Genomic DNA, 27,795 nt, shown 5'->3' on the forward strand with positions numbered 1-27,795 from the left:
CTTTCTTTCTTTCTTTTTTTTTTATTCGAGCACAAATTTTCCCCCTGGAGCTCATTAGTCAGGAGAGAAACAAACCACGAAATCTTAAAAACCAACAGAGTGGAGAGAAACAGCAGAGAGGGGAAAGGGGGGTTCAGCCGGAGGAAAACTAAAAAGAGCGCAACTGAGAAAGTCCAAAACAATTGCTACAAGTGCAAACTGAACAGCTTACAAAATATGGGAAGTGAAAAAACTAACAGCCCAGACGTGGAATAGATTAAAGAAAAATAAAAATCCATTGAAATTTTATTGATATCAGAGCAAGGAAAAATAACAAAAAACAGTTGATAAATACATTTGATTTGGTGATATATCAACATTTTTGATAGTCTAAATATTCATTTACAGCCAAGAGAATAATTTATCATAATAATAATGTATTAGCTTCTAATATAATATATAATATATGTATTATCTGAGCTTTAAAGCCACAGTTTGGTTTAAACAAAAAAAAAGAAATTAACAAAAACCAGAAAAAAACCCAAAGAAGCAAAGAGAACAGCATCCCAATATCCCACACAAAAAGTCACTAGAAGATTCCCTTAGACTATTTTTCTCTTTGATATTACACTGAAATAAACAATATAGTATACAGACAAAGTCATCAGCGAGATTAGGTATTATTGTTATCATCATTATCACCATAGTAGCAGTAGAAATAGTAGGTTGTATCTTTTGTATAACATCTTGTATATTTTCCGCTTTTGAATATCCCAGAGTCCCAAGTCTGACGTCGAAGTAAAGCGAGGATTAGTCCGTGCGAGGGAGCAAACGTGTACAGCAGCAGATAAAAGTACACGTGGGGGTTAGTTGGCAAGGAGATGAGATGGACCACTCATGGAGGAGGAACAGGGGGGCGGGGGGTCGGATGAAGGTAAAGCTAAAACAGCAGCCTTAAGACAAAGTCTTCATGAACTATGTCAAACTTGTCGAAGATTTTTGTAGCAGTTTTGGAATCTTTGAATTTTATTTGCGCAAAGCATTCCCTTCAATGAACAGCCCACCTCAACTTGGCATGTGTTTCGCAGTCAGTCACAGCATAATGATGGAAAATAAGTAGGCAAATCGTTAAGCTGACTAAAGCTGTACTAGACAACCAAAGAGCTTCTGAGGGGGGGAAAAAGGAAGGCGTGTGGACAATATTTATGGTATGTTCACACAAAAGGAGTAAGATACATGTGGACATGATGGTGGTGGTAATGGGGGGGGGGGTGTTACCTTGCTTGCTCTAAAAATCTCAGCAACTTTATTTACCACCAACAATAAGTAGAAAAAACTCAATGGGCCCTAAAGGGATGAAAAGAAAAATTCCTGAAAGCAGCGGATGAAAAGGAGGGAACAAACAACGGGAAACACTCATGTTATACTGGATGTGGATGATGTGCAGAAAAATGAAACAAAAACATAATTTGGTCGATCACTGGGCAGCACGAGGAGGAGTAGAAGAATGGAAGGATGAAGAGTAGTGAAGATGGCGTTGCGTTGAAACTCTGAGGTGACATCCCAAAACAGAAGTCTGTCGTAACTGCCGTTCCGACATTTTCTCTTACCCTATCCCTCCATCTTGGCGCTTCTCCATTGTACTTCCCATCAACCTCCTCCTTTTTCCATCCCTTGCTCCTCCTCTCCCTTCTATTCTTCTCTACATGGGAAAGACCAGGAAGCCAGAGAAGGTGGAGTATTTCCATCCCCCCATTAAATTTCCTCTCTCCAGTTTGAGGTAGGCCCGGTCTCCCTTCTCCATCTGGATCAGAACACCGTTACTGGCCGCCTCGCGGGTCACATCTTGGTCGCCGGCGAAGGCCGAGATGATGGGCCATCCGTTGTGCATGAGGCTCACCTAGATAGAAAGAGAGAGTAAGGAATGACGGGGGAAAAAAAGTCAAGGGTGCAAATTTGTCAAGTGAACTTGCGACAAGCCTGGTCGATTGGGGAAAAAATATCAGATTTTTCAGGTTATCAGGCTTTCAATAACAGCAGGCATCTTCACATTAGCCTGATGTTTTTCTCATCACTATTCTGAAATTATTCCAACTTCGTCACTATATCAACTAATGCTGCAGAAGCATAAACATTGGATAATTATACACTTAAACACCACTCCACCTTCTGGCGTATGTGCAGGCGTGTGGGCAGAATGAGGAGAGTGGAGAGCGCTTTTGGCCTTCTACTCCTCTTTAATGGACAACTTGCTGAGGGTGATGGATGTAGAGCACACGTGAGAATGAATGTTAGTATGTTTGCTTGAATAATTACGTAAAAACACCCTCAGACGCTACTTGAACTCTCATTTTTTTCATTGTATCAAGATAGAGATGTGTCGTAGGTCAACATGGGACGACTTGCAGTTAATATAAGTTAATATTTTGCTGCCATTGACTGCCATAAACGTCCAATTGATGTGAACTGTGAACAACTAGGCAGGTTTTTTTTCTTTGTTATGTTATTGTTCTCTCCAAAAATATTGCCCGATTTCTAAATATAATAATATGATGGAATTTGCTTTAAAAATGCCCTCGACGCTTTGTATTACAGCTGTAGATCGTTTCTTTGAGGCATATTTGGGATGCGCTTAGTTTATGTAAATGCCATTCACTTTGATGAAAACCTTAGGGAGTCAATATAATCAAATATTCATGTTTTTCCATTTGGAAATCTGAGATGAACTCACAGCTAGACAAAATCGTGACATCAAATAGAAGATGATTAAAGGTGTCGTATTAGCCTCTCGACCTATAAAAAGGTGACGTGTTGGCATGTTATGTGAGAAATTCACAGGGAAACACACATAGGCAGAATTTTTTCTACACCCTCACAATTACCAGGCATTAAAATAAAAGCATGATAATAGAGCTGCACGTTGGTCAGGCCTAAATTGACCTGCATTCATTATGCATAAGCATCAATTAAGTGCCTTATTATGGAGCAGGAGACAATAACCTACCGAGTGCAACAAAGGAGGATGCAGTTAAGTCAAAAATGGAAATGAGCCAAGCCCTCATTACACAAAAAAAATGTACAAATAAAATATATATCTTTACTGACCACCAGCTTTCATTTTGGTCATACTTTTTAGTCTGTCATTTTGGAATCTCGTGCTATTTACAAATACGGGGAATCGTGAGGGTTGCCTAAGGATGCGCATCCGCTGTTGAGAGAAACCACCGGAAGATTCCAAACGCAATGATGTCTTAACAGTCCTTCCCGTATTCTCCGCGGCGTATTCTGTTCTCGTGCCAAAACAATACACACATACACATTGTTTGGAGGTAGTATACTTTGCAATGAACACATCTGTCGGACAGATAGATTTGCAGTTTTGGTTTAAAATCAAAGTTTTGGCCATCCAGGCTAGTGAAATTGAAATGATTCTGTTTTGATCAAATATTTTAAAGTGTATTCATGTTCTTTTGGTTTGATTGAATTCAATTCGCATTGCTCCAATAGTGTCAGTAGTCACGTGAACCCTCGTGGGAGCAAAAGCAAACATTGCAAGGAAAGCTTTAGTGATGGACTCAGCATGCTTGCAAGTGACCTCTAGTGTCATGTTTGAACGCCATGTGGACCAGCATTAAAATGAAAGCAAAAAGTGCCAATATTTACAAGTCAGGTCGTCACAAGGAGCGTATCTTCCCAAGCTATCTCGGGTTATGAATAACAATACAAATTCCATTGAATTCCATTGACTTCCATTGATCAATTATGGGTAAAATTAACAACCAAACCATATATTTTATATTCATTGGCCAACACTTTCCGATTTATCAATCAACTGTTCTTTATATTGAAATGCACCTGACATCCGAAACCACTTTAATCACCTATTTGTTAGCCACTTATATCAATCTATATATGTATCATATCCTTGCATATTTGTAGCCAATCAGCTCTTTGCATTCTCATGTGTTGCCCTAACTGAATCATTTGGTCTAATTAGTTGGTGCCTTTGTTCAATCTGTACATATGCCTCAAATGCAATTAGTGGAACCGTAACGCCATGTGCGACATCTCATTAGCTTGTTTTTTTCTTAGCTTTGATTGTAGCTGATTATTGAGACTCCAAATCGGTTGGATAGTTTGTGAATGTAATACAGTTTCCATATCATCATAAAATACTTTATTATATTCTATCAACTAAGTTCCTTTCTCATCTTTTTTTAAAAAGAGCCATACAGCAATTGTATTAGTATAAATAAAACTGTCTTATTTGGGTCTTTACATAAATATTTGATCAATGCAATTTTCTCTTGTCTTTTGATTAAGTTCTAACTATGTTTACAATAGTACGAGCTAGATGATTTGGGAATAGGTCGTCTCAATCAAGCTTATATTGAGGCAGGTCACTATTATTGGGAGTTTTGAACAGTATCTTAACTCAAGGTTGTGCAAACTGGTCTTAGTAAGTCCTGGTCTTTGTTCCATTTGACCCAACCCAGACAGTTTAACAAGTACTGTGAAAAAGTGTCCTCTTGATGGCTGGGAAAAATGCAGACATAGCGGTCCTTTATGGAATAGTTGGCCCACCCCTGTGACTTAACCCCATGGGACTTGGCAGCTACATATGTGGACATTTACATTTTGGGTCATGTAGGTTTCAATATTAACATTTGCTAAACAAGTGTGGTTCACATGACCCAATATGTGATGTCCACATATATGGCAAGTATATGGCATGTCTTAATTATAATTATATTTAATTATTAATCATCAATATAGTATTTTGATATTATTTTCATACAATTCTTTTATTAGTCAATACAATTATAAATGAATAATATCTTTATTCAAACATTTCATCAAATTAAAATGACTATAAACAGAAATACACCCACTACCAAGTGTAATGATCTAAAGTAGGGAAGCTGCTAAAATTTTGTGAATACTTGGTGTGAACGCTTCGGACACGACAATGTAGCGATGGAGTTCTTTCTCAAAGGAGGAGGCTGCACTGTTTTCCCTTTAATATGGCAATTTTCATGGGATGCGGGGTGAAAGTGGCTCTTGAAACAAGCCCACAAAAGGCTCTGATGTTGAGCACCACGTCCTGAATGGAGTCACACATCCATCGTTCGTCATCCAATGTACCAAACAAACCATTTTGTCAAGTGCCTGCCTGTAATTGTCTCAGTTGCCTAATACAGGGGCAGGGAGCGTGTACTATTCATACCTTTTTTTTTTACACAGTGGATTTTCATACTTTTCTTTGACATAGTGCATTTTCATACTTTTCTTTGACAGTGCATTTCATTCCGCACACTGTTCATTTGGCTTTCTAAACATCCATTTCATGCATGTCATTTTGATTTTACAATTGGCAGTTTCCTAGAGTTTCATTTGAAAAAAAAAGTTCTCAGTGTATATTATAGTTTTTTTTAAAAGTTACATTTGTGAATATTGGAAAATAATTTTGAAAATGGTTTTAGTTCCCATTAGTACTGTCAACACAGATACAAACCCCAAAATGTAAATAGACTTATAGCATCCTGTATTTCATTTTGAAATTGGTATGGAGGTGCTCTCCCATTGGCCATCTCCCAACACCTCGCTAGGCGATACTTTTCGCATGCTTTTGACCCTTGTTCATCATGGAGTTCTAATACGATCCCATTTCTTATAAAAATTGATATTGTTTTAAAGTTGTTAAAGGGTTTAGGGGGTATTATTGTGGATCTTGGAATGGATGAATCATTTAGATTTGTACTCTTTGTGAGGTGCTTTTCTATCAATGACTGTCGAGCAGATACAACAATAATTAAGTTTGAAAAGACTTGACTTCATCGTATTGAGACGCTAGCATATGAAGGTGGATTGTATCGTGAGTTTAAGAGTATCGTCTCATCCATACTCCCCATTGCATTTGCACTCTGACAGCTATTATTTGAACAGATTCGGGTGCGTAAACCAAAACAGATTTTTTTTCTGTATCATGATTTTGAACAACAGCATCCCCAATATCCTTTAAGAAAAAAAATGCATTACCAGCACAACGATTGAATTGGATTGAATTATCTATATACTATATATGTCATTATCATTAATTGTCATTATGTCATATGTCATTATTGTCATGATGGGGAGTGTAGCACATATGTCGAACTGTTTTTTTCATCATGAACTCTGGTTTCCTTTCACATCACTAAAAGATGCTGCCAGGCTGATCGAACACTATAAATTCTCCATAGGTGTGATTGTAAGTGTGAAAGGTTATTTATGTTCCATTAGATTGCTTGGCAACCAATTCAGGTTGCTTCCCCACCTCCCTTGCCCAAAGCGAACTGAACCATGTTCTGCCCCCCCCCCCCCCCCCCCTTATGATTTGTGAATTCAAGTTGTATGGAAAATGAATGAATGAATGAATGAACAAACATACTTATTAAATGTACTTGTTTTATAAGCATGACTGCTATTATATTTCACAAAGGATATGTTTAGTTGTGTCTAAGTAGTAATCTGACATGCTCTTTTAAAAAGAAAGAGTGAAATTTTGGAATAAGGATGCCAATGTGAGCAGATTTATTACACTAATATTGTTCCCAAGTGTTAGTTTTGGATATTTCGTCACTGTAGCCAAACTATTTGCCCCCCACCCCCCACCCCTTCCAACACACACACCATAAGCCCTGTTTGCCAGTCAATGGTGGGAATTGGAAGTCCTCCCAATGCAAATGTGTACTGTGAAGTACTCAAGCTAAAGTACAACTTGTACTCATTTTATTAAAGCGGTATCGCCGTATTCTTATTCTGTTCATGATACTTTAACTATCCACTGTAGGAATTGGTCCATTTACCGAAACACTGGCATTGCTATGCAAGTGTCCAGTTATGAATAGAATTCAGTCATTCTTAACACATTGCAAGATTGACTATTCATTTCTGAGGAGAACACCTTGTGGTTGAACTTGATGGGACGTATTACCTCTGTAGTTACGGTAGGGACCATCAGGTCAGCAACCTTGGTAAAAAAAAGTCACTTTTTACATAATAGAATCTAATCCTGTTGTGTGGATTGATGTGTTTGGTAGAAATGCTTGTGAAAAGTGGGACTTATAAGTGAAAGTGGGTCCAAGTGAAATTCTACACCACAACCTTATAATTTGGGGTGTGTTTGGGGAAGAGATGAAGGGTTACCTTGCCTTTTAAAAACCAAAAGTCTTGCAGATAGTCTATTGTGGTTTTTGGATGTTTATATCTTCCATATCATGTATTTGAAGTGTGTGACTTCACTATTTTAACAGCTAATTTGATGAAAAAGTGAAAGGTCACGTCAACTTTCAGTTTTAAAGCCTGGCTAATCGATGACAGGCCGTTGCACTTTTGTGTAAAATAGGATATTGCACTCTTGAAGGCAATGTACCTGAATGATGACTGATTTAACTCTAATATCAAAAAGTTTCATTCAGGAAAACTTTGTTTGAGGGTGAAAATTGATTATACACCCCCTTAATTCTTAGGATCTTGGACATCTTCATATTTGAAAACAATACTTTGCCAATTCTATTGGGATTTGAAATATATTTGCAGTTTTGGAACGCTCATGAAACGGACACTCAAAACAATAGGAGGGCTTAGATTTATTGGAAAAAAGACTAGTAGTTGCTTGTTGCTGTTTAATTTCAGACAACACTGATCAGTCATGAAAAATAATGCTACTAAAAAGAAAAGTCTAAAGGCACACATTATTTTTGTAGGAAGCAACCAAAATGGAAGAAATGGGTAAAATTATTTGCAAAATAAGTACTAATCATTGTCGGTAATGAGTTTCATGACTTGAGTTTCTAATAAAAAGTGCCTTTATTTTCTCATCATTAAATTGACGCAAGCAAAATGAGTATTTTATACACACTAGTGTCTTTCACTTAATAGGCATAAGCAGTTCTTTGCCCAGAAGAAAAACTTGCGTGTTTATAGATCAATCCTTTGTCACACATTTTTTCCTCCTGCCCTCATTTTCCCTGCTAAAGCGCATTTTTCCTCCCTAATGTCCATCATTAGCATGTTTTTTTCTCTCCTTACGATATCCAACCATCCCGCCTCGGAACTTCTATCCGAGTGTATTTTCACCTTTCATTCGTCTCACCCTCATTTCATGTGTTTTCACTGCCATCCCTTCATGCTTTGCGCCGTGCTTTTCATACGCCGCCATGCACCACGGCAGATGCCTCTCAGCCAATTAAACAGTGGGAGTTTTGGACACACCAGGTGCCCTGAATGGATGAGCGCTAGAACTGAGCAGGCAGGGGAGGGGATGAGTGGGTGTCATCCAATTCAACACCCGTTCCTAATTTAAAACCCAATTTTCAAAGACTGTTTTCATCGGCTTCCATATTTGCCATTGTTCTCAACTAACTTTAAATACTTACTAGGCAACAATGTCCTTTTCAATTTTAGCAACACACAGCCAAGTCAACTGGCGCCAAACGTTTCCCACCTTCCTCTTCGTTGCCGCAGATATGCCACGGTAATTAATTCGGGACTACAATAATAACGTCTAAGTAGCGACACGACGCTAAATCTCGGGGGAGCCAACAGCATAATTACACAACAGTTACATTTGCAAAGAACAAATTCCAATTAAGACTGGGTGTTGTGAAATCCCTCATTTTCCACACGGGAATCGGGTTTAGGACAGCTCAGAGGTTTTTTTTTATATGACACAACTCATCGATAAATGCGAATTGAGCGGTTTGAATGAATGTTTATTAAGAGATATTTCTTTGTGGGGTAAAACCACACTATTTGCCCAGAAAGAAATGAGGAAATCGGTGGCGAAGCTGCAGCCGCTGCAGTATTCCGCCCTCCTATTGTGCTCCAGGCGCCCCATTTGCTTCTGCCCTCTGTGCATGTATGGATTAATTATGACGGTGCCTGCGGGTGGAGAGCAACTAACCTTCATCTGTTGATGCCCACCCTCATCATTGTCTCTGGGGAAAGAAGGCACACACACATACACACAAACACACTAACCTGTATTGTTTGGCGGTTGTAGACTTTGACTACGTGGAAGTTAAAACTGTAAATCCCTTTTCGCGGTGCAATGAAATTACTTCTCTCTTCGTCAAAATTCCGCCCGACGTTTACCAGAACCTGAAACCAAGAATAGAAGAAACACGATTTTCAATTAGTTGTTGTTTTTGACTTTAATGGTGAGATAAGCAATGAACAAATCTGAAGTTCTCACTGGGAAGAACGCTCAAGAACATTCCCGTTCTTGGTAGTACTTTAAGGTTTCCAGATGAAAATATTCAATAGTCATTATTCAATTAAAATAACATGGTTCAAACAGGCATTTGGTGTCCACATTGTACTCCCGTCCTCTAAATGAAGGCTAATAACAGAAGCCTTTATTCTCCTTTGCGCCACTCATAAAGCATAACTTGATGAGGAAAAGGGGAGAAAGACTCAATCCATCATTCAAATGAAATTTCAATTATGCATCGCCACATTCAAACGCCTGCTTTAATAGATGGAAGCGGACCAAGGCGGGCAGTCGTATGGCAATTTGAGTGAAAATTAACCTTTTCCAGCAAATAGGTAGGACCTCGCCCTTGAGCCCTCAGTTACTAAATTATTTGACGTCACGTCAAATCACACCGCCTAAATCGTTGCCTTGAACAGCCAGACTGGATGAGAACAATTATAGGATTTGTTATGGTTTGTAAGGATACAGACTATTGGATTGTTTGGCAGGGTCGCTTTCACAACACTTTTTCTTAAAACACTACATTTGGAAGTATGTTGAATTTGAGAGAACTTTGAGAGACAAAATGTAAAAATACCAACTCGTTTTTGGACTTTTGTGTTGAGATTTTGGTTGTAATTGCGTGTAAATTTGGTCTTCAGGGATTACAGTTTATGTCAGGATTAGATTTTGTAATAGTATTATATTTTATTATTATATTTACAAGAATCAATCATGCTGACCACTCTCTATTCTCATAAAAAAAGAGGTACAAACTTACTGCTCAGTAAAAAATGAGTTGATGAGCATTTCATCAGCATAAAGGTATCTCCACTTTACGTTCACAGAGTATATACATTTTGATTGCATGATGTCAGTTTATAAATGGGAAGAGAGTTCCCTACCCGATCAAAGTAGATAACCATAGTCCGGTTGCTCATTTCCGAAGGCTCGTGGTTGGTGTTCCGGACGGCCGAGAAGGCAACTTTGGCACTGCCCGAGCGCACCGAGATGCCCAGCGCGGTGCCCGTGGGGTCGGACGTCGGGTTGGAGTCGCACACCACCAGACACTTGCCCTCCAGGATGATTGGTTCCGTCTCGTTCTGAGCGCGAGTCGGGCTCGTCGCGAGCCACACGACACTCAGCAGGCAAAACGCCAACATACCCAAAGCCGCAATCGACGACTTAGAAGCGGGGGGCTTTTAGTCCACTTTAGAAGGGAAAGGATGGCGGGTGGGGTGTGCCCAGCTTCCCTCCAAAGTCAGGACAACTCTTTCTCCTCTCAAAGAACTCTCCCGGCACGTCTGCCTGGACTTGACACTTTTTTTGTCCGTAGCTTCTCAGTGACTTGGAGTGGATGAGCGGAGTGTGCGTCTCGGTGAGGCGGGGCAGAGGTGTGTGCACGCGGAACAAGCGGTCATAGCGCGCGCAGCGGAACGGGAAGGAGCTAGAGATGCTGGATGCTGAAGCTTGGCGAGTGGGTGGCAGCGGTAGTGGTGATAGGGGGGCCAACTCCGTCTGGCTCGCGTGCAACTGAATTATTGATACGTCACATATGAGAGTTTGATACAGAAAAGGCTGTGGAAGAAGAGACACGGCGACGCAGCTCAAGATGCCCCCACCTCTCCTTCAACCGCAGAGGCGTCCCTCCCTCCCTCCCTCCCTCTCTCCCTCCCTCCGGTCGCAAAGAGCCATCATCCGATTAGCGCGCCCTCCCTGTTTCCAATCGCCTCCAGACCCCCTCCCTCCCTCACCCCACCCACCTCATCTCTTGATCGCCGCCCATCTTTAGCCAACCCAACTATCTCTCGCTTTCTTCCATCAAGCGTTTACAAACTTTTGTGTTCAAGGAGCTAATGCTTTCACATTTATAGGGCACTCTTTTAAATATCTTCATTTAAAATCAACTTCAGAGCGTATTGAGGGGGCATAATAAGTGTATTTCTGTTCTTATTGGCATTAAATTCATTGATTTGTTTTCTGAACTGCTTTATCCACAGACAACCATGCACACTCATGTTCATACTTGGGAGCAAATTAGTGTCCAATCAGCTTACCATGCATGTTTTCGGAATGTGGGAGCAAACCGGAGTACCCGAAGGAAACCCACACGGCCTAGGGAGAACATGCAAATTCCACACAGGTGGACCGACCTGGATTTGAACCCAGGACCCCAGAGATGTGAGGCTGACGCGCTAACCACTCAGGCGCCGGGCTGCTCCTGGTATTAAATTTAATTTGGTTTCATTAAAATTCTATTACTCATTTTATTTATTCATAAAAAAACATACAAATATTCATGCATTCATTTTCCGTATTCCTTATCCTCACGAGAGTCTAAACTGGTGCCTTTTGCGTGTCCACACGTAGCGGCGCTTTATAAAAACTTGTGTTTTGCCTTCTTTGTCAAATAAAAAAAAAGTCTTCATCCATTCCAACTCGTTTGTGGGGTCAAAATATGAGCAACAACCAACCACATAATTGCAGTTTCAGGAATATTCAAAATAATTTTCTGCTATTGACAGCCACAGATGTCCAATCAATTTAAAAAAGGAGGACTGGCAGTGAAGCAAAACATTATCATTCACTTTCAGTCCCCATATCTGCTACATAGGACTTTAAGAAGTCATGCTCCATGTGTTCGAACACACCTTCTTTGAGGATCAACTAAAAGAGCAGCTCCAGACGTAATCTACAGTTCAATCCACTATTATTAGATCTGAAGCCTTGTAGAAACACTCAGTTTCTTAGGGGAAATATATGAGTATTAAGGTATCAGGCCAACACTGAAGAACCACACACACACACACACACACACACACGTACACACTCACAAAGTCATGAAGCAATAAGCCTATTGTCAAAACAAAAGTTGCAATATTCCACTTGCATGATTTTTAGCCATTCTACACAAGCATAAACAAAATACTAGTCTGAAAGGGAGCAACTGGAGGTTTTAGGTGATAGACTGAAAGGAAAATAAAGACAGGCCTACTGCCAATAGTCAGATGGAATATGCTCCGGCACCCCTGGGATTCTCATGAGGAAAAGAGGCATATTTCGCATGAGTAGAAATTAGCTAATACAATACATATTAATGAATAAATAATGAGAAGACATGTCTGACATGCATTGGGGTGAAATACATGCGTCAATGTCGTTAACTAGGTCATTATTTTGCCATCCAGGGCCATTCAAACTGTTATCAGAAACCACTGTTCAGTTGGAGGAGTTCTCTTGAGATTAAATATAATAGTTCTCGGTATCTACAATACGTTCTCCTGATAATTACTGAAGTACAAAAAATGTGGAATCAATGTTTTTCTTTGTGGTGGTGGGAGTCCATCCCTTCCCTTAATTTTACTACATATGAATAAGATTGCAAAATACATTTTTAACAAGCCCCCCGCTTGTATGTTGACATGATGAGGAGGTGCATTAGAGCAGAAAGTGTACCAAACAAGCACCTTGGGGAAGCCAACGAACTGGGATGCACATGACATGAGGTATTCTCATAACTGTTAGTCGAAGGGTGGCTTTGCTGTCTTTGGCAATAACCCAAGCGGCATTTCATTCAGAGTTGAACCTGTGGTGAATAAACGCCTCACTGCAGCTACGTGAACTTTTTTCGTTGTCTCGTTTTAGAGATCAGGGACCCAATTCTCTCTTGTACATCAGTCTAATAAGGCAGTCATATTAATTACACTAAGGAAATGAATACATTAATTTGGGTAAATAGAGTAAACAAATGTAACAAAGGGTTCCTGTGAGAAGGACTGACTTGATGCACGAAAAATTAACCAATGTACTGATGATTCCTATTTATTGTATTATGAGGTTGCCATGACAATGTGCATGCGCACATTCTCTTATGAATTACGTTTTAGTTTGCCGTCAAAGAAATGATCATGGTCATATTGAATGAAGCTATTTACGGCTGTGTTTTGTAGTGTTTTGTTGTGGGTTTTTTTTTACTGAAATTACGTGACTATCACAGAGAAGTTGTGTATATAATGTTGGGAGATCAGGAAAATGGCATAAACCATCAAGATCAGAGTTCCTACTCCTCAGGGGAAAATAAAACGTGACTTCTTATATCTGTTCTAGTTCATTCCAAAAGACGGCCCTGCCAGTCTGAAGTCTCCTGAGGGTTTTCTTCAGGCCTCAAATAAGCTGGCAGTCAAAGACAGGCCAAAAAGAACTTATATTAGACACATTGCAAGTAAAATCCACAAATTCGTAGACATTTAATTCATTTTGCCTGACAGTCCTCCTTGTTGAAATATATTTGATATTTATCAATGTTAGCTTAACAAGTGAAGGGTTCGCCTATTAGTTTATTACAACAACAAAATATAGACACATCTGCCAAGTAACATGATATGATCCTTATCTGCCAAGCTTTCCAGTTTAAACTTTTATGATTGAAAAGATGTCTTTACTCAGTTGCCATATTGTTTGCAATAAGCTGTGCTTTTTCTCACTCGATTAATGTGCGATTTGGACACGAAGTAGGTGTGAGAGTTGTTTTTTTTACACTGAAACAATCCATTTTCACTTCATTTTTTTGGTATTTTTGAAAGATGAATACATTTTGGAGACTCAAAACAAAATAGTCAAATATTCCCAAGATTAGCATGTTTTAAAATATTTTGTGTGTATGTTATTTTAGATATTTTCTTTTCCAGAAATGTGTATTTCTATTCTCATGATTTAGTGTCAAACTAGAAATATCTGATTTTAATGCAGCAATCGGTTATCAATCTAATTGGTTATTTCATAAACACTTGTCCTAGCATAAGATTAATCAACACCCACTGCGCATTTATAAGCATATTCTTGAAGGGTAGCTGCCATTAACTGAGTTATCGTCTGTCACCACATCTAGCACTTCTGTTGAAATAATCAAATCACATATGTAAAGTCAAGCTCTAATCTCATTTTCAAAACCTGATTATGTTTTATGTTTGAGGGGCCTGGCAGACTCGTTCCCTTCAAGGTTGTCATGTCCTATATAATGCCATACATTTGTGGAATATTCATGGGCCATAAAATACCATACATCTACATACTATATAGTGTTTTTAGTTATTACAGTGATTCAAATCTGTTCAAAGTTTCTCTATTCCTTTCAAACTGCAGTGTAAGGTTTGCATGAAGAAATTGCCTATAGGGTTTTTAAAGAGAAATTGATCATTGAGATGTAGTTTTCAAAAATTCTTGCGTAAAAAAATGTATTTAAAGAACTCATTAGTCTAAAGAACAATGAAACAAATCTCAAAACAAGGCAACTTGTGTTCAGTTCAAGATTACGGAAACTTTTACTCACTTTTTGTTGACATTTATTTCTATTTAATTCAAGTTTCTTACTGTGTTGATTTGTATCCGTCACTAGTATGATCATAGCAGTATTTAAACATGCCACCAATGAGCTAAAAATGAATGGTTCCCTATTCTAAGCATAAAAAGAAGACATTCTACCTATTATGTAAAAATGGAATAGGTTCTTTGATATCACCATTGGCATTAATATTCATATGAAAGACAATATAGTGGAAAAATAATTGGTGATTTGTCAATCTTAATGTGATCTGATTATTCATAAGATTGAATAAAATATATAATGCTACTACACTATAGTATAGTAGTATCTTTGCTGCAAGTTATCAGTACTCTGAGATAATATAAACTTCTACCACATGCCCAATTCAAGCATTGTAATATTCCCAGTTCATCGTCTACAAGATGAAACATTTAAATCATTTAAATCGTGCCTCTTTAAGAGCTCTCCACTTACGAAGAAGTGGTCGGCGTGGGGACACAGCAGTCCAATGTCGAAGAAAGGATTTTAGAGACAATCACCTGGTGAAAACAGCACAAAAACATGATAGTTACCTTTGGTTAAAACACTTCAGACATCAAGATGCCTCACATTTACACGGATTTACTAAAATCTTCTGCCTCTTTAGTCTCTTGCTGTATTGCTCTACACGGAAAACCATCTGCCGTGACAAACTCCATCAATCCAGCCATTAATATTACATGATATTCTTCTACTATTAAGTAAATGCACTCAGAAATGTTCTGTATCTAGATATGACTCAGCCTCTCCACATTTGAAATACTTCCAAATGCATTGACCAGGATTATTAAAGTAACAGATACCATTTACGGTCATTACTGTAACTAAGTAGTTATTTTTTCCTTTTTTTAGTATTTGCTCTTGAAAGGAATTTACTTGATTAAATTCCACTGTTACTGCTGTGCTCATATTAATAAGTAGTTGCTATTACATGTATTTTGTTAGCCTGCCCTGTTATTAACTTTGAATTTGATTCAATTTTTACATGTTTACTCACTAAAATGTAGTCATACTTTTACTTGAGTATATAATTGGGTACTTTTTTAACACCTGGGAGTCTACTTCTACCTTTTCTTCTCTTGTTCATACTGATTTTCCCTAGTGTGGGCATAAATTCAATTTCCCACTCTTCCCTATGTGTCACATTACTACAAAAGAGTGAATAACCTGATGGTAAAAGTGGCGAATTAAGAGGAACATTCACCTTGGCGATGTCTTTCACGCCTATCTTATTAGCTGTCATCACCCATCTTCCACTGTCTTTATCCCCTTCTCACTTTCAGTGCTTCCAGTAAAAATCCACTCCACCGTCAAACTGACACGCACCAAAAAAAAAAAAAAAAAAAAAAAACATTTTTAAGGTTCATTTACTCACTCTGAGAACAATTTTTTTCAGAAAAATCCCAACCTCTGAATGCATATTTAAATTAATTAGATTTGAGGGAGTTTGTATTGTGCGATGTATGTCCCATGCCTGCCAACTCAGCCTCATGAACAATATAATAAGTCTCTAAAAACTCACTACGGAAAAATTAAACCATCACCTGACGCAGCCGTCTGTAAGCGACCTCCTCAAACGCCCACAGTAAAACAGTAAAAAAAAAAAAAAAGCTGTGAACACTATGGGAATAATATGTTTGATAGACTACTAATCATAATAATTAACGTAATTTCCCTAGGCCTAGCACGGGGGCCCCTGAGGAAATGCCACGGACCCCAAATTCCATCAGCATGCACTCATTTGCAGGTTACACATTAATGTGTAAAATGTCATAGTGATTATTTCTTGCACACATTTTACCTCATTGGTGACATTATGACACCAATTGCTGACATCTTTTGCCGTTCAAATGCATTAAACGTCTATTGCGGTCCATGTCATCGAAATATGATTGGATATAAAATAAGATAAGGCATCTGATGTAGAAAGGTGAAAAATAACTTGTCATCACTTTTCCCCCTCTTGTCTGCTTGCTCTGTGTTTCAATCTGTTCTTAAAGGCTGTTCTCTCACTCTAACCTTCAGTTCATCTTCCCACATGTGTTCTTATTCACACTTTACACCAGCTCATTGCTCGTCTCTGCCAGTTTTACCCCTTTGTTGTTTTAGACAGTGATTGGCGTCTTGCTGTCTCCGTGTCAATAAAGAGACATAATTAAAGAGTAAGCCCAAATCCACGTAGAGACAAATCTAAATTCTGCAGTGTATGTAAATTTCCGGTTAGCTCACATGAGTGGATTGACATGAAGATAAATCAAGAATAATGAAAGCAGAAATCATTCTTAATTTTTTTAATGAAAAAATGTGACCCTTCCCCCACAAATAAATTCACCTTCAGACCTTATTTTTTAGTTGAAAATTATTTTTTTGCATTAAAAGTTGAGCCCCCCCCCCCCCAAAAAAAATCACTTTCCGAACTTATTTTTTAGCTTAAAATTCCTTTTTTATTGTTTATTTTTTTCTGCTTTTGGGCCTTTCTGCCCATAGGGATAGGCTCCAACAACCCCTCCAAAAATGGTTAAAGTGCAGACAAAAATAGGCACAAAAAAGTACATTCTTGAAAGAAAAGTCAGTATTATATGCTAAAAAAATACACCTTTACAGAGTTTTAGACGATTTCCTGAGAGGCCAGCACAGCGTTGAGCATGGCAGGTGGCAAGTGGAGAAAAGATGAAATTGAACGAAGGTGTTCGTTGAAAGAACAACGATTTCTTGCAATCCTGGGAGTCATAATGTAATAGAGCGCTGCACGGCAGTCGCCGCTTCGATAAAATGCGATTAGATGGTGATTTCTTCAAGACTGTGTGAGAGGACGTGTCGCGTAAGTGCAACGGCCGGCACATGTTACTCAGAGACCTTTGAACCGTGACAAAATGTTCCATTGAGCACTCTTTTTAGCACTCTATTCTGTATCTGCCACGACTTTGCTCGTAGTCCTACACGTGCGAAGTAGCATGGCAAAGAGAGCGCAAAAATAGAGCGACTGCTGTTCTGTAAGCCGCAGAGAAAGGCTATTTTAATGCCTTCGAATGTGAGGTGTGAAGTAGGCACTCAGTGAAGTCATTGTTGTCATCACAGGAGGAAGCCAGACATGTTGGAGGACATTTGGTGTGCAGGACACCCTGCAAATAAAAACATGGCACTGGTGCCAACGCTTAAATAGCCTTTGCTGCTTTTGCTTGCCAACACGTGTTGTGTTCACTTGCAGGAAGGCAGTGGGACAAGAAATGCTTTTAAAACCCAGAATATCACAATGAATCTGTGCTCGTCATCTTAGTCTTACTGCGACATTGTGTGTGTGTGTGTGTGTGTGTGTGTGTGTGTGTGTGTGTGTGTGTGTGTGTGTGTGTGTGTGTGTGTGTGTACACAAAGAGGGTAAGGTGATTTCATATGTGCAGACTTTTTGAATGTTTGCTTCCACCTTTGTGCAAATATCAGGAGAGTCCGAGGTGCCATGTTGACTCAGCGGATCCATAGTTGACCTCTCAGGAAAAGGAAAAGGCCAGTTCTCCACTGTAATGACAAAGATGTGCTATATGTACCTTGACTTATGGGAGGCATACCAGATTCTGATGACAAAAATGTCAAATCAGTATGAGCATCGTATAAGATGATGGCTTTCGTGTGACCGTGGCCATCATTTTTTGAATGATGGGAAAATTTGGTCTCCGGTGAATTTTCAGCTGTAGAATAGTGATAAGGGAACATTTCATATTTTAAATTAATATGTATATAATACCTCGCTATGATTAGGGTTACAGGATAATAAAAGATAGGGGTTAAAGTTTGAAGGAAGAATAACATATCTAAGTCTATTTTATTGTATTTATGAACTGATGGGAGAAGAGAAAATGTCAAAGTTATAAGTTTAAATATATACTATCTATCTATATGTAGCGTGACAAGATCAGGAGGGTAGGGATGATAAAAGTTGAGAAGAAAACTAAAAGGATGGAAGAAAGGAATGATTATGGTAGGTCAGAGCATGGCGAGTGTGCAAGCAGCGTTAATGATTTGCAGTGGAGAACTCATATTAAGATTAATCACCTCTGTGAATGAGTGAGTTCGCATCCAAAATATTTATTGTTATCCCTCCTAGTACTAGTAGATTTGATTTGCTTTTCCTGTCAATAACAACATGTATTAACATCAATTGTCATTACAATAAGCAGTGTTGCCTGTATGTGTAGAAAATAACTAGTAGAATAGTATGTAATACAACTGACAGTCATTACTATTTAAATATTTTAACCCCTTTTTATGGTCTCCGCAGCTATAGATGACAACATTTTAAAATGTTTCAAAACATCTGGATAAAAATGATCAAAATTGATGTATAGAATAGCTCAGAAGAGTCTGTGTGCTGAAAAAGATGAGCTATTTAAAACATAGTCATGAGAGACAGTATAAGAGAGGTAGTGAGGACACATTCAAATAGCACTTACCTACAGGTCACACACACACACACACACACACACACACACACACACACACACACACACACACACACACACACACACACACACACTGGTAATGGAAAAGATGGATAGATGGAAAGGAAATGTAAGGAAGAAGGGTGAATGAATGGAGGGAAATAGCTTGGCTGGTAGAGGTTAAGGAGAAAAAAAAACACATTTTACTTCTACTTTTCGTTCAATCAATTATTCAAATTATTCAAATCTTGCCCTGAAATGTTCCTTCTCAGTGAACTTGACTACAATTTGTTTTGATACGCTCTCATGCATTCCAAATATTGTTACTTCGGGATGATTGTTTTGCTGTAAAGTTTTCGTCCTTCACTTTTCGATGCACTAATTTAATAAGTAACTTTGTTTGAGGTGTATGATAATGGTTCTGTTTAAAAGATAGATAGACAGTAATAGACGTCCACTACATTAGTGTTATATTTCTTTATTTGTTTTATTATCATTTGTTTTATTTCTTCGTCAGTGCCCCAAACTAAAGCTGATGAATAAACAATAAATACGACAAGTCGGTTCACATTTTAGAAGACTAATATAGATAAAAGGCAAATTTTGTTGACTGCAAAGAGGCTGAGATAGAAATAAAATGATTATTTTATTTCACAAACTTAATACGGGGTGTACATTTGTATTACTATCTAAAATATTAATATATAAAATAGTAAAATGGCCACAATTTAAAGGGGGCTTTATATTTTCACTACATCGATTTATTGTAGCTGAATAAAATCAATGTGGATCTAAAACAAGTGGGAAAAACAATACAAACTTTAACACACACGTCACATAGATCATAAAGAAATTCAAGTGCGTTAACATAAAGTTGCTGTGTTTGTTAACAGTGTGTGTCAACATAGTGTATAGCGTGTTAGGTTAATTTATCACGATAACACCTACATGGCGCCTAACTCTTGGTTCCTTCTAAGCATGTTGCTAATTAATCATCTATGGACCATTTCAAGGTAGCTTGTGAGCACACACATCCGCCTCACAGTTTTGAGATCAGGGTTCAATTCCCGGTAGGTTCTGAACTTGCTGTTGTGAATTTTGCACACCTTTTCACCAACCAAAACACAAAAATAAAGAAGTTCCATTTTATAATTATAATTTTAGTTTATTCTGTACAAAATAATGATTTATTTTGGCATTTTTGCATTTGTTATGAGCATATTTTGGATTGATTGTTGTGTTTTGATCAACAAAATGATCATCCTTACCTGGAAATTAGCATCCTCTTATCTGTGCACAGATGTGACATGGTGGCAAGCTGACAGCTGCATATACAAGCCCACTCTTCTACCTGTCCGCTCACATTACAAGGCCGATTATTTGCCGTGCTCGCCGTACCCATCGTGCATCGGTAATACATTTAGAGTCCATGCACCCTTTTGTCACACAGATCTATTTTTAACAGCAGCTAGGTGGGGTAAGTGTAGACCACTACTCTGCAATATTTACCAGATGTACTACTACCCTGGTAACATTTCCTACAGCTTATTGGCTATGTGACTTGCAGTTCCATAGAGTTTGGTTGAACTGTCATTTTATAATATTTCCAAAGGTCATTCTTTTGGCATTGTTTTTTTGGGGGGGGCGGACTAAAATCAATATCAGTTGTTTGCTCCACCTTTTTTGACTTTTCCCCCCTTCTTACTCTCCCTCATCCTTTAATCCATCTCCTGTTTGTTCTTCTCCACACACACCAAGATGGTGAGCTTTCGCTTCCCTTAGTGTGTGTGTGTGCGTAGGCACTGTTGGTGGTGGAAGCTTTTGCGGGGTTGGGGGGGTGCGCATAAAGGTCAAAGCTGACAGCCTTTTAGCAAGGTTGGCAACAGCACGTTGGAGAAAAATGCTCAAGCTGTCCAATGGAGAAAGTGTACACGGACAGGCATAAAAGACCAAGGGCACCCATTTATATACTATACGATATGCTGCATGGAGTGAGGAACTTTTCACACCCAGGCTACTAAAGCGAAATTTGATACAAAACCATAAGCTATGCTGTTTTTTAAGGTGACTAAACACAATTGCAAAGTTTTTTTTTCTCTCCTACCGCAAGGCTAGAAGACATTTCTATATTTTTTGGGGGGGAATTTGTAACTGCAGTCCTACTGAATTTAACAAAAACATATTACAGTTTGATTTTGAAATCTCTGTGAATATGATGTGATATTCAAACCATCAATGCTTTATTATTTCATCCTTTGTTGGTAATGAGATGCGTTTCCGCTGCCCTCTTTCCAAACTTCATGCTTAGTGACCCCTCGATCTCAGAACTGTGAGGCATAATACGCCACCAAGGCTTTTTGACATTTCGCGATATTTCTTTAAATATGAAAAAAGTGTGAGAATCGACATTTACTTTAGAATCTATAGTTCTACATAAGCCTGAACACTGTACAGATGTTTTTTTTCTGCCACATAACTCTGATCAATCGCACGTGTGGTGACAGTTACCATGACAACGGGTCATAGTTCCCCACAGGTAAGTGTGTGACTAAGAAAAGAAAAAGCCTTCGGCGTGACCTTGTACATTAACGTGCCACAATATGTTCTATCAGCATGATGTGGGAAGAAAAATGACTTTTTTTGCCAGATCGCCACACCTACAGGCATTCACGCATTCTATCATCACCTTAGTGCAGATCCAAAAAAATCTATATTAATCTTATTAGGAATGACTTTGTCTGCCAATTAAAAGCCTCGTGGACAGATGTGACCACTTTATGGTAGCAAAGGTAAAATGAGGACTTTATATATCTGTCAATAGACAATCGAAAAATGACTTTTTGGCGGTTAGAAGGAGGAGTCACGCCTCAATGACCAGAAAAGTGACATTTTGTTTTGGCTTTTTCATTGCACTGAATCAGAAATTGACGTTGGTTAAGTTTTTGATCAAAGATTGCCATTTAAGTCGATTATTTGCAAAACACCCTACTTTTTTGGTCTCATATTTTGTGCTTTGACACCATTTTTTGGTGCCAATTACATGAAAATCAATCAAATCATTGATTTTTTTTTAGAGCTAAAATTGAAAAATATTAACACAAAGGCAGATTGTGATTAGCGATTTCAAAAATCTGGAAAAGTCATCCCATATTGTTCATTGGAAGCAAGTTGTAACTTCATAAAAGAATCCTCATTTTTACTCTAAAAAATAAAACTAAGTGATTTTTTTCCCCACGCATCGCACTCCCACGCCTGTGGAACTTGCGGTGGAAATTGGAACAGCTAGTAAGAAAATTGAAAAAAATTGGCAAAATACGAAGCCGCCAGAGCTGAATCCTCTTTTAGAGAATGACAACTGTGTTGGAGAGTTTTTTTTTTCCATTGTCCACTTTGTCAGTCAGTATGCAGTGGGGACTCAACTGAGGTTATTAGCTGACGATCAATTGGCCGTTTCTCTCAATTGATCCTACACGGACATTTAGCGAGAGGCCAAGGGAGGGAGATTTAGAGCATCGGACTCAAGAAAAGAAAGCAACAGTGAGGCCAGGAAAGATGGATGAGAGACAGGAGGGCAGTGAGTTTTGTCTCAACCTTTATGTTTGTCTCAGCATTGATCTCTGTCTCACCTCAACACTAAGGTCAGCCCACACACACAAAAACACACACACACTTGCTGAGACTCTGGCTTTGACTGGCTGACTGGTCAAATTAAACCTAGATCGCTGCAAGGCTCCAGAGACTTACACACACACACACACACACACACACACACACACACACACACACACACACACACACACACACACACACACACACACACACACACACACACACACACACACACACACACACACACAAGCACACACACACACACACACACAAGCACACACACAAGCATACACACACACACACACACACACACGACTATGAATCCGTCGCGGCCTAGGAGGATTTTATGCAGCGATTTAAGAAGATTTCAGAGTTTAACACAGACCACCGGGAAAGACATGAGGATGTGACACTCAAACCACATCACTCCTGTGTTTTTTTTAATGTATTTATTTATTTTTCATACTGAGCACTAAGAATGTGTGTGTGTGTGTGTGTGTGTGTGTGTGTGTGTGTGTGTGTGTGTGTGTGTGTGTGTGTGTGTGTGTGTGTGTGTGTGTGTGTGTGTGTGTGTGTGTGTGAGAGAGATGTCTCCTCATAGGTCTGCTGTGTAAGCACCTTAGACAGACAGCGTTGTTGTGTATCCACAGAGGAAATAAAATAACTGCCCACGTCTTTTCAACCCACTGACAACTAACTCTCCCTGTTTCTCAATTCACCTTCTTCCTTTTGTTGTGTTACTTTCCATCATTAGCACCTTTTGGGTTTATTTTTTTCTCCTGTACTCACACTTTTCGACTTTTTCTTTAGTTGACTGTGTTAGAAGACAAAAACAGTACTGATATTACAATAATATAGTCGAACGATAATTATTCCATCATTAATGACTTTGCCCATCACTTTAATGAGCGTATGCATGAGTACAAAATATTAATATTTAAATAGGAAAAGAAAGAGAAAATACAATGAAAAATTCCAAAACAAATTGAATTATATATTAGAGTATTCTCTCTAAGTGGATTGCAGTAGCTTTTCTTTAAATGCCTAAAGTTTTAAATACTTAATTTAAAATTCCCAATGTTTTGAGTATCACTGTATTAATATAATGATGCTTAAAAGACACTTATCTAAAAACTCTCCTCACTTTGTTTCCATCTCGCTGTTTGGGATACAATGCTATCATCTAGTGGACATTTGCTAAAGCGCTTGTACAATAATATACTCATTGGGTAAGAAGAACTGAAGTAGAAATTCTTTGTATCTAACAGAGCTAAAAATTAAAGTTGATTCTCTCATTCATATAATGATGCTCACTTAAAACTCAACACAAGTTTTTGATCAGAATTTCCATCTTTTTCTGTTATATCATTGTTGACTAAACACCAAAAAATAGTCGCCCAAGGTGCAGTGGTTCTTCCACCTGACTTTGGTGCGGGGAGTTTGATTCCCACTCAGTGGAACTTTGAGTGGTTGTCTGTCACTTAGTTGTATATCCCCTAGACTTTGCTAGAAAAATAAATACATAAATGCAAAAAGAATATTAAAATTCAGTAGGTCGGGCTATGTTTAGGGATAACACTGCCAAATTGGTCAAACCAAAATGTGAAACATGCCCATGTGCAAAATGGAAAAAGAGAAAAAGAATGCAAGACAAAAAGATATGTAGGAAAGCGTGTATGTTCTTATTTTTCTTCTTTACCATCAGTAATGCAAGAATGAATGGCTTTCAATTGAAATCAAAAGATTAAGTCCAAAACAAATTGACTATGCTAATAGAAGACATGTTTCAGTTCTTTATATGTAAGTCTTTTCAATTGTAGTTTTTGTACTTTCTCAATGATAAGAAACAGGGTCCTCTATTAGAAAATCTATTGTTACCTATTGTCACTCACATTTTACATTTGCAAAATGATTTCAAATACATTGAGATATATATATGGAGAAAGTTGCAGACTGCCATCGAGTTTGAACAAAATTTCTACATCTCATAATTGGATTTCACGCTTCATCAACCACTTCTTTGTCTGTCACACACAAACGCACTTCAATAATACATCACATGTGACTTTGTGAAATATTGACTGACTAACTGATACGCCCGGAGTGTGAGCACACCCCAATTCTTAACAAGCAACTCAGTAGGATTTTCTCACACAATTTCAAGTCACCTGTACTGACACTGAGAATTGAATTAATGAAGTTCTTTGTGAGTACCATTTCATTTGGATTCATCATTTTCATGTGATCTATGCTCCTATAGAGTTTTGAAATACAAATGATCATATTTTGCCAAGTTAAAACATAAACTCCCTTTCTTGAGGTGATCTTGCATTGATCTGAATTGAGGCTGGGCCTAGATGCAAAGGTTCAAAAACCAGATGGAAATTGGGAATGACAAAAGCGAGCTCTCACGGTAAGAGGTACAAAGACATGTGACACACACTGACACCTTATTTGCGCCGAGGACAAACGAAGTTGACACTCTTTATTGGGATGATTAATTAACAGTCATGTAAAGCCGTCAGAAGTGCTGTCAGACCACATGTAGCTTTAGTTGAATTGAGTGCAAAAATAAACTGTGACAAGTACATGCATGCCTAACAGTGTTGCTACCCCCCTGTTAATGAATGTCAAACCCAAAAACCCTCAAAGCTTTTTTTGTCTGTAGATTTTGTGGTACCTTACATACATTCCAGGCACTTTTTGTAGTCATTTTCAAACAAAAGCAACATATGAAAAATAACCAATGTTAAGTTAAGTTAAGACATTCATCAAAAAATCAGAGAGAAAAGATGAGAGCTTTTTCTTTTGTTTTGACTGCAGGTGTTAAGTTAAGACATTCATCAAAAAAGCAGAGAGAAAGATGAGAGCTTTTTCTTTTGTTTTCTCAACTGTCAAATGACAGGTAATCAACATGGCACTAGAGGGCAGTATAGATATACGTACTGTATAAAAGACATCTTCAAGCGTTCAAGCGTACATTAGTGGTTCTCAACCAGTTTCAAATGAGCAAACACCGAACCTTACCTTAATGTAAAATAAAATGTGATTTTTTTTTAATTGGCCTCACAGTGTGGGACCTTTGTTAAAATCCAGGTCGGTTCACCCGTGTGGAGTTTGCATGTTTTCCTTGGGCCTTTGTCGGTTTTCTCCGGGCACTCCGGTTTCCTCCCACTTTCCAAAGACATGCATAGTAGGCTGACTGGACACTCTAAATTGCCCCTACGTATGAGTGTGGGCGTGGATGGTTGTTTGTCTCTTGTGCCCTGTGATTGGCTGGCCACCAATTCAGGCTGTTGTCCGCCGCCTCTGGCCCGAAGTCAGCTGGGATCCAGCACCCCCCGCGACCCCAGTAAGGGGAAAGTGTTTCATAAATTGATATGGGACACTGTTTTATTGCAGTGTTTCTCAACCACTGTGCCGTGAGCAATGGTCAGGTGAGCCGCGGGACATTGCAAGAAATCATACGACGTAATATTCAGTTCAGAAAGCAAAATGAATATAAATATAAAGACATTAAAATTAAACTATTACAAGGTTAAAATAAAAGCATGATGAACGTTTTATATATATATATATATATATATATATATATATATATATATATATATATATATATATATATATATATATATATATATATATATATATATATATATATATATATATATATATATATATATATATATATATATATATATATATATATATATATATATATATATATATATATATATATATATATATATATATATATATATATATATATATATATATATATGTATATATATATATAAATATATATATAAATATATATATAAATAAATAAAAGGCATTACAGAATATGATATGAGACACACTGTTTATACGTCATCTTCAAATCATAGACATTGAATTGGGAGGAACGTCACCTTCAAAACATAGACAATGAGTGGGAAGACAAAGCACCTGGTGGAGCACGACAAACAGGCCACCATCTTTTCCACTTTCATTATGGCGGGACAATATGGGCGTGGCTCATTGCGTAAATTCGGCACATGCGCAGTGCTTCGTCTTCTCCAACAGCCATGCAGATGGACGTGTAGCACGCCAACGAGGTAGAGTATCACGCTAACGTCGTAAGGTATCACGCTAACGTCGTAAGGTATCACGCTACCGATAGATTTGTTTAGGAATCAATTGAGTTAAAACGCCAAAACATCTGTTAGTTTAATGTCAAGTTAAATACGCCGTCGACAATTTAAGTTTGGGCTCCGGCTGTCTGTGCAGCATGTGACAAGCTATCTTAGCAGTAGCATTAGCGTCACTCATGACAACGCTTTCCATTTGACCACGTCGAGCGTCGTTTTGATTTTAATACTAAGAGATCTAGTCAGTTTTCGTCCATTGTCGAGTCGTGTAGAAAGACTTTTAATTGATTCAAAGAAACCCGAGATATAAACGGACAGTTTGCTTGGTAAAGGCTCACACCAAAATGACACCCAGATAGTTTTCAAAGAGTATTTAACTTCCCGTTTTCAAATTGTAATTGTTTTGCTTTTACACTAAAAATCATTTATACAAAAATGGTTTAGCCAACTTTCTCCTAGCTCTTAACGCCAGTCTGTATTTAATCGACTTGTCTGGACAAGAAATAGCACATAACACTAACTTATTTTCATTCTTTATCTTGATTGTTTATTAATTTTTTGGCAAGATTTCTCTTCCTGTATTAGTTGTTTGGCAACTCCGAAAAAACTTTTAAATGAAGTTTTCCCTGTTTAGCATCATCCTTGGTCTTTTCATCAAGGTAAAACTAGATTTAACAGCAACAATGTAAGCCTATCTGTTGCATCTCCAGTGTATATTTACTAACTTATGTTTTTTATTTTTGCACACATCAGGTCCATGTCCAGACTTTGGAGGGTCTCCAAGTGATCTTCCTTGCAGATGATGTGGCATCCCTGAACTCTTTTGAGAGGTTAGTTTATTTTTGAATATCTCAAGTATTCATCCAAATCTATTTTATTGACTTCTAATTGCAATTTTCTTTCTTAGGTGCAGTCCAGAGTTTTCTGGCTCATTTTGGCCCGATCCTCAGGGTAAGGAGGATCTCATGTTTTCTTTTAAATCAGAAATTTCAATAAAAGAGATTTGAGTGTCAATTGTCTTTCTTAAAACACTTGGAGAAAAAA

At 38.1% G+C, this 27,795-nt stretch overlaps 1 protein-coding gene and 1 long non-coding RNA gene across 2 annotated transcripts; one reads left to right on the plus strand and one right to left on the minus strand.

Moving 5' to 3' along the window:
* Positions 1 to 267: 267 nt before the first annotated feature.
* cbln1 (cerebellin 1 precursor) lies at positions 268 to 10,839 on the minus strand. The gene is made up of 3 exons (XM_077712096.1): positions 10,123 to 10,839; positions 9,004 to 9,123; positions 268 to 1,879 (listed from the first exon to the last, which is right to left on the minus strand). Exons 1-3 carry the CDS (start codon positions 10,378 to 10,380, stop codon positions 1,682 to 1,684), a joined length of 576 nt encoding a protein of 191 aa, XP_077568222.1. The 5' UTR covers positions 10,381 to 10,839; the 3' UTR covers positions 268 to 1,681.
* A 15,740-nt stretch (positions 10,840 to 26,579) lies between these two features.
* LOC144187854 (uncharacterized) lies at positions 26,580 to 27,765 on the plus strand. Its single transcript, XR_013324909.1, has 3 exons — positions 26,580 to 26,718; positions 27,505 to 27,581; positions 27,659 to 27,765. It is a non-coding gene; the product is annotated as an uncharacterized LOC144187854 (long non-coding RNA).
* The last annotated feature ends 30 nt before the right edge of the window (positions 27,766 to 27,795 follow it).

The sequence above is a fragment of the Stigmatopora nigra genome, chromosome 2 (assembly GCF_051989575.1).
Source record: "Stigmatopora nigra isolate UIUO_SnigA chromosome 2, RoL_Snig_1.1, whole genome shotgun sequence".
Lineage (NCBI taxonomy): Eukaryota > Metazoa > Chordata > Actinopteri > Syngnathiformes > Syngnathidae > Stigmatopora > Stigmatopora nigra.